Here is an 11,076-nt window from a genome sequence, read left to right on the forward strand (position 1 = left end):
CTTGCCTAACTCCGAAGCTCACATCTGTCCCACATACGAGTTTTGAACTACATGATTTTGAACTCTTTTATAGTAATATTACAATTTTGAGTGTTTTTATTTTGTCTGATATGACAATATTCTCCATTAGAGGGCAGAATGAACTGACCAGATCCTCAACAACATGACCTTTAGCACAAACATGAACACACTTACACACCTGTCCTGAGCTGTATTCAAACACTGAGAAAGAACAGTCTCTGTAAGTTGCATATTATGTTTTGTTTTGTGATCAGGAAACAGAAAAAAAAAAGTCTAACAATACCAGTGCTGAAAATCATGTAAATTTACAGTAAGGGTATACAAGTTCAGAGATTTAGTTCATGTCTGAGTCACATTTCCTGTGCTAAATGAACAATGCGTGATGTGCTTGTGATATTTATTGCTACTTAACATTTATAATACGGCATTCTGTGCTATTATAGAAGGAAGTTCAGAAATCAGGGAAGTGAAATATTACCACACACTGTTAAATGACTGTTTTCTTATTTGGTTTATAACAGATTATTATATGAGTATATATTATTATATTATATTATATATGCTTAGACTTGTTCCTTTTTCCTCTGTGCAAAAATCAGCTTCATTTGACCCTGGAAGACCAAGTCTAATTGTGTTAAAGAGACACACAGGATAGATGAAGGGTAATGTCTGGGTTAAGCGCATAATAGATTAAAATTAAAGGTTACCATTTAAATGTTTAGCATTGTTATTTGGAGTCATTTGGAGGTTCTAACTCCAGTGCAAATGAAAGTGGCAGCTGTGATCATCCAACCTGTCAGTTTATTTGGGCCATAAAGATAAACATAATCATGCAGAACAAGTGTTAAAGACTAACCTGACATTATCTTTGACAATGACTTTGTTCATTGTGGTTCTCATATCAAGAGGTCTGTAAATCACTGGTTGTGACCCTGCTCATCAGTGCAACAATATGGACAGGGGTAGGTTACCTTGTACATTTGGTAGTGCATGCCAACATCTGTTTTATCAGTTACTAATAAAAGCTCACTGTAAGGAACTACAAGTTGTGTGCCAACAGGATGACATGCAAAACTAATACCTCATATTTCACAAGTCACAAGTCAGATTAAGCAGAGGACTTGTCTTGTATTTCAAAAGTAATAACTCATATTTTGCAAATTACTTGTCAGATTTAGCAGAGCAAATGGTGAGTGTTAGATAGTGTTTTAGGTTTTACATGCTGAGGTTTTTGGTCAGATAATTAACACCTCTGTTTTTTTGTTTGTTTGTTTGTTTGTTTGTTTAAATATCAACTATGTATTCTGTTGGTTTACCACCATCACCATAACAGTGAAACTTTTATTACTGACTATTCAAATGAGCTTCTAACATACAAATGGAATGATGACACACTTTTCAGATCCTTGAAGCATGAAGAGCAGGTGATCAGACCGGATGTGCACTGAATATGTTGACACCTGGAGCAACGTAATGTTACTGAGTCGAAGATTCGTAATAGGAATTAATGGTGCGTTATATTGATGCCTGAAAGTTGTGTTTCATAGAGATTAAAAAACTAATTTCCCCTCTACTCTAGCTTGCCTCCTAATCTAGATTTCTGGCATTGTGCACTATGAATATTGTTGTCTCAATATGACAGTTTGTTTAAGTTCGTCTAGTTGCTTTGGATAAAATGTAAATCTAAGGATATTAGACAGTCTTTTTTTTTTTTATCAACATGTATTCTTTGCAGTAGATGTAGTTTTGGATCAGTATAACTTAACATGTTTTGAGAGGGCCTGTATCTTTGAAATGACTGTTACAATTAGACATTTGATTCACTGAACTCAGTTATTGAAGTTTAAAAAATGGAACAAACGCTCCTACGATCACAATGTACAAAACATTAAGACTGTTATAATGCAATGTATTGTGTGATAACATCCAGGGCAGATGACAGGGAACAGCTATTTTAGGGAAATTACTGTGTTCTTGTTTTTGGTTAATCATTGGTATTATGCTAGGAGTTCTCTGTGTTGGGAGTTATATAAACGATAACTTCTGTCATTCATACAGCAGTAGCAGACAGAGTTTCTTCTTGACTGATACGACCATCACATTATGATGACCAAATTAATTTTTCTAGCTGGTAAGTGATTGTTGATCTTACAGAATTCAATTTTTAAGAGCGTGATGGGCTTGGAGTGTTTTATGTGTTAACATTTCTTTTTATCTTGTTTCAGGCTTTTCCCTGGCATTGTGTCACTTTGGTAATTTTCTTTTAATTTGTTGTTTCATTCCTTAATACTATATTTAAAAATCACTATATACTACTTCTAATAATAATTTAACCATTCTGCAAAATTGGTTTTAATAATATTTCTAATATTTATTGTAATAAATAATTGTATATTATATTACTATATGTTATATTATAAATGTATGTATTATGAATTTCAGGATGGGCCTCCCAGCTGGCATGCTACTTCACAAACTGGTCTCAGTACAGACCTGATGTTGGCAAGTACATGCCAGAAAATGTGGATCCACATCTGTGCACTCATTTAATTTATGCTTTTTCCATTATTAATAATGGAAATGAGTTGACCACTTTTGAATGGAATGATGAAACTCTCTACAAATCTTTCAATGGACTAAAGGACAAGTATGTGCTATCTGATGTTTTTTTTTGTGAATGCGTTTTGTAATTGAAAAGAATGCATTATGTAGTTTTGAATACATTCTTAAAAATAAAGGTTCCACAAAGAACCTTTACCGTCCATTGAAGCTTTTCATTCCACAAAAGGTTCTTTACAGTGAAAAAAGGTTCTTTAGATAGTTAAGAACATAAAATGTTCTTCACACTAAGAAAAAAAAAAGTTTCTTTTAAGAACTGTTCACTGAAAGGTTCTTTGGGGAACCAAAACTGGTTCTTCTGTGGCATCATTGTGAAAACCCTCTTTTGGAACCTTAATTATTAAGAGTGTAGTGATAATTTGACAGAGACATTAAAGTGAATAATGATACAAATATTTGACTTGACAGAAATCCCGGCTTGAAAACTCTCTTGGCTGTCGGAGGATGGAACTTTGGATCAGAACAGTAAGAATCTTGCTTAAAACACTGAATTTTGAAGGATGTATGTTAAACATAACTGTTTATTTCATGGTAATTCTCGTCAGGTTTAGTATCATGGTGTCCACATCAGCAAACAGGCAGACGTTTATTCAGTCCTCCATCACATTTCTGAGGAAACATGGCTTTGATGGTTTGGATCTGGACTGGGAGTATCCAGGTTCTCGTGGAAGTCCTCCAGAAGACAAGCAAAGGTTCACTCTGCTCTGTAAGGTACTGCAGTATTTACAGTTTTTGTTTTTGTTTTTTTTATACATATTTCTTTAAAATCTAATTGTGCTGTTTATATGATGAGATGATAACATTTTTGAATGCTTAAGTAAAAAAACAATAAAGATAATAGTTAATCAGAGAAAGAATGCATATGCATGTACACAAGTCCACCGGTGAAAGTACTTTTTTCTTTTGTAAGTATTTGAGCTACACAAGTTTGTTTTAAACCTCAAGGGGGCTGAGCATCTTGAGCTTCAGTGAAAGCAAAACATCTGACCATCTGTGAGGGGCATGATCAATACCACAAATTTAATAAATTGATAAGTGACCTAGAAATAGTGCAACATGTGAAATATGTCTTATTCCTTTTACCTCATACCATTTATGTAACATTTAAAAAAAAAATCCAAAAACATTCTGTTTATTTCCAGGATTATATTAGATTTTGAGTCCCAGATTCAAAATAGTTTTTAATATTTCCATTATAATTTACTTTGACTGTAACAGGAGCTCTTGGAAGCTTACGAGGCAGAGAGTGCTGCCACTGGACGTCCCAGACTCATGCTCACTGCTGCAGTGGCTGCTGGGAAAAAAACTATTGATGCTGGTTATGAAATTGCAGAAATTGCCAAGTATGTCTTCTGAAGAATTTTTAAATTAATGAGTATGAATCAAATGAATATGTAGTCTGGCCAAGACCCACACAGTCTGCCTCATTATTTGCTTGAATGTCTTGAGTTTGAGCTGATGACTCTGAACTTGTGTTTGCCTTCTGGTAATGCAGGTATTTGGACTTCATTAATGTGATGACCTATGACTTCCACGGCTCATGGGAAAATGTCACCGGCCACAACAGTCCTCTGTACCTTGGCTCTGGATACTCAGGAGACAACATCTACTATAATACTGTAAGACGGCCATATATCCTACTGTATTCTTAACTTCATGTGTAACATTTAAATGATTGTGAATGATACTATAAATCATTGCAAATAACAAGAAGCTGGAAACATGCAACAGGTAATTTAAGTGATTTGTCATGACAATGCAGGATTTTGCAATGAGATACTGGAGAGATCAGGGCGCTCCTTTGGAGAAGCTGAGGATGGGCTTTGCAACATATGGAAGAACATTTCGCCTGTCTGCACTGTCTGGAGCCAGTGGAGCTGCAGCTCCAGCTAGTGGTCCTGGATCAGCTGGAAAATACACCAGAGAGGCCGGATTCTGGTCCTATTATGAGGTCTTACCTTCAACCTGAACACATGCATTTACATTACAGCTTGTTATTAGATTGTGCAAAATAAAATCATAAGAGTTATGAACTGATATTCTCCCTTCAGGTCTGTACTTTTCTTCAAGGAACCTCTGCGAAATGGATCGATGATCAGAAAGTTCCTTATGCAACAAAAGGACATGAATGGGTGGGATTTGACAACAAGGAAAGCTTTGAGACTAAGGTAAGGATATATGATAAAGATTGGGAAATAAATGTAATGCAGCTCTCATGTTCAAAATAACTAAATCTGTTCTGCATCAGGTGAACTACCTAAAGGAGAACAGGTTTGGAGGAGCTTTCGTCTGGGCTCTGGATCTTGATGACTTTACAGGACAGTTCTGTGTGCAGGGCAAAGACCCTCTCATTAAACATCTCAGCACACTTCTTAATATAGGTACATCTCATATCTTAATCAAGCCCATTTTTGTCAAAGAAGAAAAAAAATCATGCTTTGGTAAATCATAATTATGAGTTTATGACATGAAAAATCTATAAAAAAACTTTATAATTATAGACAAGAATTTGAAATGATGAGATACTAAGTTATAATTATAAGACAAAAAGTAGAAACTGAGATTCACAATTATGATCTCATAATGAATAGTATCCTATTATGTAATAATTATGATTTACCAATCCATAATTGTTTTCTTATGTGGCAAAAATGAGCTTCCATACATCTCATAAATCATTATAATTAATAGCGTGATAGGTCTGTGTCTCAGTCTGTGACAGTTTATTTTGTGATAATGACTGACTGTACAGTAATTATAAAGAGAATTGCACAGCTACTCTCCTTAAATTAATACATATATGTTAAATATTGATTTGAATTGAAATTTGTTCATAATGGCTCATTACCTCTACATTATTTTAAAGCTTCTGCTAAAAAAAAAAAAAACAGTATTCCAGAAAGCTTATAACTCAAAAACTGAGATAAAATATCAAATTCAAATTTCCTCCTACAGGTGTCCCACCTGTCTCTCAAAACACAACACATGAGCCTGGTAAGACCACAACAACAGCATCCACCGCTGCATCTCATGCTACAAGACCTCATGTTGTCCCGACAGTTCCCTCAGAGTTCTGTGTGGGCAAACTGGACGGGTTATACGTAAACCCAGATGACCCTACAACCTACATTCATTGTTCTAATGGTGGGACCTATGTGATGAATTGCCCTGATGGGACTGTCTACAATCCTGGCTGCTTGTGTTGTGACTGGCCTAAGAATTAACCTGTCACTGTTCCACTCCTGCAAGGGAAACGTATAGAACTTTGGCAGGTTTTTGCAATACTATTTGGTATCAGTAATGGCGCAATAATTTCACATTTTACATTTATGTATTCTGTTAATTTTTTATTATTATTATTTAAAAGACAGCTATGATATAATACTACTTTCATAAAATAATATGATACATTTTGTTTTGTCTTAAAATGGAAGCACAGTCTAACTTGCCTGATTAAAACTAACCTGATAAGCACTAATTTTTACATTTAAAGTGTAACTGCTTTGGTAACCTTAACATTATTAATTGTTTTTATTACGATGTAAGAATATTTATTCAAATAAAAATTAACACCCATCTATGTTTGTTTGTAAACTAAAAAAAAAATAATAAAAATTAACCACCTTGAAGTTATTAATGCAAAATATTTACTGTAATTTTTGTCTCAGCACAGACAATTTCAGTGCAGAAATAATGAAGGATTCAAAGTGACATTTAAATAACCAATAACAATAACTTTGTGTTGAGCAACAGCTTTGTGATGCATGTGATATGCAGAGGTAAATGTTCATAGAGCCAGACATAAATCACTTCAGTCTAACAACATATTATTTAATTAATAATCTATTGGCCCATAATGCAAGCTTAAAATATGAATTAATGGACACACTATAAAGGTACCTAGAATAGCTCCATATTGAGACCAGGCTGTTTGAGATGAATCTCTTAAAAAAATTAGTCCAAAACACCAAAGCAGCATGTTTGGAGGTGTAATGTCAGAGATATCAACTGGGCATTTTGAAGCAGACTTAACCAGAGTTAACTAGTTCAGTCATGTTCTCTGCAGTCTGCACCCAGCAACTGTCAGGGTTCTGCAAGCGATGATACCCAGATGCAAAGGCAGTAGTCTAGAGAAAGCAAGCTGAGTGAGGCGTGAAACAGTGCAAACAGTGGGGCAGGAAGGATGACCACAGAGACGGTCTCCAGGTTGGCAATGGACTTGAACACAGGAGAGGAAACACCAGAGGAAAGATAAGTCAGGAACACAAAACTCAGTACTTAGAAGTAATAAAGTTTGAATAGAAATACAAACAGTATGTATGTAATATGACATTATTTATAGTACTTTATAAAGTCACTTTGGATAAAAGCATCTGCCAAATGCATGAATGGATGCACATACCCTGCTGTCAACACCTGGACATCTCGGCTGATGTTCTTGTAGTGACAGTTTTTGTGTTCCACCACAGAAAGGAAGTTATATGTTTGGGACAACGTTAGGGTGAGTAGCTGGTGAAATTAATTTTTTTGGTGAAACCCCCCTCTAGAGTGAAGAAAAAGTCAATAGCTATCAGAACAATAGCCTGGATTGAATGAGTCTGTTCAAATGAATGAGCAAGTTTTTAAGGTCTTTTTAGATTACTTTTGTGCTAACTCGTTTAGTACATTGATCTAAATAGAATATTCTTGTATCACATTGATATAAAATACAAAGAGAAAAAAAATATATTCCATTCATTGTTTTTAACAACATGAAGTCAACATGAAGCCAAACTGGGGTTCATGAAGAAACTGCAGGGGGATTGTGAGTTTAATTAAAAGCTAATAATTCATTCAATCATAAAAATGCAAAATTAAAATAAATCATTTTAAATGAACAACAATCAAAATAAAACACTTACTCAAAAAGATGAAATATTTTATTTGTTTGCATCTCATGTAACCATTAACCAACATCAAAGAAGTATGAGCATGCAGATGCATTACTTATTAACTTATTACCTTAGATTCAAGTAAATATATTAAGTGAAAGAGGTTCATCTGACAAAAAAGTTTGGAAATCCCTGCATTACATGTAAATAAGAAATAACATTAATTTGTGTAATTTGCGCATTTTAATGTGGTAATACACAATTAAATAATGGTGACACGATTAAATAAAAGTGACAGTTAAATAAAAAATGCATATGTTAGCAATATAGTTGATGCAATGTCGAAATGTTGTAAATTTTGAATAATTTTTGTAGCCATTATAGCCATTATAGTCATTATAGCCACATCACTCTGAATCTGTATAGGTGGTAGGCTATTTTAGGAAGGAAATTTTAAAAGATGAAAAAGAAGAATCTGTCATAATCAATAAATTATGAATAATTTGTAGCTATTGTGTTAATAATATGTAATCATGTAATCAATAAAAAATAACTGATTACAAGTATTTTAAAATGTCATATAGTCTAATTACAAGTACTTAATTTTTGGAATCTTTTTATGTAATCCACTTTACATGTATCTACCCAATCACAATGCACATGAAATTGGTGTTCCTTTCTATGGCATCAGTCGTGGTACCTTTTCTTTCAGAATCATCATTGGTTCAATTCATTTTCAATATTAAAATATTCACTCTGCTCTGTAAGGTACTGCAGTATTTACAGATTTTTTTTTTTTTTTTTTTTTACACATTTCTTTAAAATCTAATTGTGCTGTTTATATGATGAGATAATAACATAGATGAATGTTTAAGTAAAAGACAATAAGAAGAGATAATCAGAGAAAGAATGGGCATACATGAACACAAGTCTATTTGCATTTATTTGCATCTATTTGCATTTTTATAAAACTTAAGAGGAAGAAGAAGATCTGACTATCTGTACAGTCACATGATCAATCCCAAAAATTTAATCTTTTGATGAGTGACCTAAAATAATGCAAAAATCATATAATTTGTATTAATTTCTTTTTGAGTAAAAAAAAAAAAAAAAAAATCCACTGCAAACATGTGACTGTAACAGGAGCTCTTTGAAGCTTACGAGGCAGAGAGTGCTGCCACTGGACGTCCCAGACTCATGCTCACTGCTCTAGTGGCTGCTGGGAAAAACATGATTGATGCTGGTTATGAAATTGCAGAAATTGCCAAGTATTTCTTCTGAAGAATTTTTAAATGAATGAATATGAATCAAATGAATATGTAGGCCAAGACCCACACCTTGGCTCTGGATACACAGGAGACAACATCTACTATAATACTGTAATACGGCCATATATCCTACTGTATTCTTAACTTCATGTATAACATTTAAATGATTGTGAATGATACTATAAATCATTGCAAATAACAAGAAGCTGGAAACATGCAACAGAAAATTTAAGTGATTTGTCATGACAATGCAGGATTTTGCAATGAGATACTGGAGAGATCAGGGCGCTCCTTTGGAGAAGCTGAGGATGGGCTTTGCAACATATGGAAGAACATTTCGCCTGTCTGCACTGTCTGGAGCCAGTGGAGCTGCAGCTCCAGCCAATGGTTCTGGATCAGCTGGAAAATACACCAGAGAGGCCGGATTCTGGTCCTATTATGAGGTCTTACCTTCAACCTGAACACATGCATTTACATTACAGCTTGTTATTAGATTGTGCAAAATAAAATCATAAGAGTTATGAACTGGTATACTCCCATCAGGTCTGTACTTTTCTTCAAGGAACCTCTGTGAAATGGATTGATGATCAGAAAGTTCCTTATGCAACAAAAGGGCTTGAATGGGTGGGATTTGACAACAAGGAAAGCTTTGAGACTAAGGTAAGGATATATGATAAAGATTGGGAAATACATGAAATGTAATGCAGCTCTCATGTTCAAAATAACTAAATCTGTTCTGCATCAGGTGAACTACCTAAAAGAGAACAGGTTTGGAGGAGCTTTCGTCTGGGCTCTGGATCTTGATGACTTTACAGGACAGTTCTGTGCGCAGGGCAAAGACCCTCTCATTAAACATCTCAGCACACTTCTTAATATAGGTACATCTCATATCTTTATCAAGCCCATTTTTGCCACAAAAGGCAAAAAAATCATGCTTTGGTAAATCATAATTATGACATGAATTATGACATACTGAGTCATAATTATAAGATAAGTCAAAATTATGAAATTGTAAGTTAGAATCATAAGGCAAAATTTTTTTGAGTTATGTTATGAGTTAAGTTATGAGTTATATTAAGTTTACTTAGTATTTCATAATTTAGACTTTTGATCTTGTAACTGACTTAATATGCCATTCATTTTTCTTACAATTATGACTTAGCATCTCATCATTTTGACCTTTTATGTAATAATTATGACATCATTTTTTTTCTTGTGTGAAGAAAATGGGCTTCCATACATATCTGATACACCATTATAATTAATTGTGTGACTGCCTTTTTAACAATAGTGAACTATAAAGATTATATAAATATCATAAAGATCATTTAATGACTGACTGACTGAACAATATCTCGCTTATTGCACAGCTGCTCTTATTACATAAATACATGTAAAATATTGATTTGAGTAGAAACTCATTCATAATTGCCCTTTACCTGTACATGAACCTAAAGCTTCTGCTAAGAAACAGTAGTCCATCACTGTGTACAAAATGATCGGCCAAGCAACAAGACTAACACTGCAACATCAGTAACTTTCATAAGGAAGTCCTCTGAGGTGATTTTCATTAAAGTTGATAAACCCCACAAGATAGAACCAGATGAAATTGTACGAAACAAGTTTAATGTATGAGATATGAAAGTATTGCTGGTTTCAGTCACAGTGATGCCATGACAAAGCTTTATATTAGGAAATATCAGCTGAATGCCATGATTGACCAATCAGATTCAGGTATTCCAGAGAGCCGTGTAATAAACTAGATTAATAACTGGAAAACTAAGATAAAATATTAAATTCAAATTTCCTCCTCCAGATTTCTCACCGGTCTCTCCAAATCCAACACATGAGCCTAAAGAGACCACAGCATCCAATGCTGTTTCCTCAGAGTTCTGTGTGGGCAAACTGGACGGGTTATACGTAAACCCAGAGGACCCTACGACCTTCATTCAGTGCTCTAATGGTGGGACCTATGTGATGAATTGCCCTGATGGGACTGTCTACAATCCTGGCTGCTTGTGCTGTGACTGGCCTAAGAATTAATCAGCGTTCAATTTTGCCAGTATTTTTTTTTTTTTTTTTTTTTTTTTTTACTGTTTGAGGCAAGCAGTGGCGAAAACATTTTTCACTTTACTTTTAAGTATTGTGTTCATTTCTTCAAATTTAACAGACACCCAATGATTTAATACTTTGTCTGAATAAAACTAATCTGATTTTTTGCATTTAAAGTGGGACTGCTCTGGTTACCTTTTGACATTTCTAAAAATGTTTAGATAAAGGTTTTTTTTTTCCCCAAC

At 34.1% G+C, this 11,076-nt stretch overlaps 2 protein-coding genes across 2 annotated transcripts; both read left to right on the top strand.

The window, feature by feature from the left end:
* The first annotated feature begins 190 nt into the window (after positions 1-190).
* Positions 191-6,372, top strand: LOC109112437 (acidic mammalian chitinase-like). The gene is made up of 13 exons (XM_042750934.1): positions 191-241; positions 1,424-1,531; positions 2,080-2,152; positions 2,247-2,273; positions 2,464-2,668; positions 3,049-3,105; positions 3,186-3,351; positions 3,859-3,983; positions 4,136-4,259; positions 4,403-4,591; positions 4,692-4,808; positions 4,889-5,021; positions 5,596-6,372. Exons 3-13 carry the CDS (start codon positions 2,125-2,127, stop codon positions 5,862-5,864), a joined length of 1,440 nt encoding a protein of 479 aa, XP_042606868.1. The 5' UTR covers positions 191-241; positions 1,424-1,531; positions 2,080-2,124; the 3' UTR covers positions 5,865-6,372.
* A 2,373-nt stretch (positions 6,373-8,745) lies between these two features.
* On the top strand, positions 8,746-10,988 carry LOC109112438 (acidic mammalian chitinase-like). The gene is made up of 5 exons (XM_042750943.1): positions 8,746-8,890; positions 9,034-9,222; positions 9,323-9,439; positions 9,525-9,657; positions 10,596-10,988. Exons 1-5 carry the CDS (start codon positions 8,804-8,806, stop codon positions 10,820-10,822), a joined length of 753 nt encoding a protein of 250 aa, XP_042606877.1. The 5' UTR covers positions 8,746-8,803; the 3' UTR covers positions 10,823-10,988.
* Positions 10,989-11,076: the final 88 nt, after the last annotated feature.

The sequence above is a fragment of the Cyprinus carpio genome, chromosome B23 (genome assembly GCF_018340385.1).
Source record: "Cyprinus carpio isolate SPL01 chromosome B23, ASM1834038v1, whole genome shotgun sequence".
In the NCBI taxonomy this organism is placed as follows: Eukaryota; Metazoa; Chordata; class Actinopteri; order Cypriniformes; family Cyprinidae; genus Cyprinus; species Cyprinus carpio.

Coding starts and splice junctions, on each gene's coding strand:
- LOC109112437 (XM_042750934.1), top strand. CDS start 2,125: ATGATGACCAAATTAATTTTTCTAGCTG. Junction 2,153..2,246: donor CAAATTAATTTTTCTAGCTG/GTAAGTGATTGT, acceptor ATCTTGTTTCAG/GCTTTTCCCTGGCATTGTGT. Junction 2,669..3,048: donor TTCAATGGACTAAAGGACAA/GTATGTGCTATC, acceptor TTGACTTGACAG/AAATCCCGGCTTGAAAACTC.
- LOC109112438 (XM_042750943.1), top strand. CDS start 8,804: ATGAATGAATATGAATCAAATGAATATGTAGGCCAAGACCCACACCTT. Junction 9,223..9,322: donor GATTCTGGTCCTATTATGAG/GTCTTACCTTCA, acceptor TACTCCCATCAG/GTCTGTACTTTTCTTCAAGG. Junction 9,440..9,524: donor AGGAAAGCTTTGAGACTAAG/GTAAGGATATAT, acceptor GTTCTGCATCAG/GTGAACTACCTAAAAGAGAA.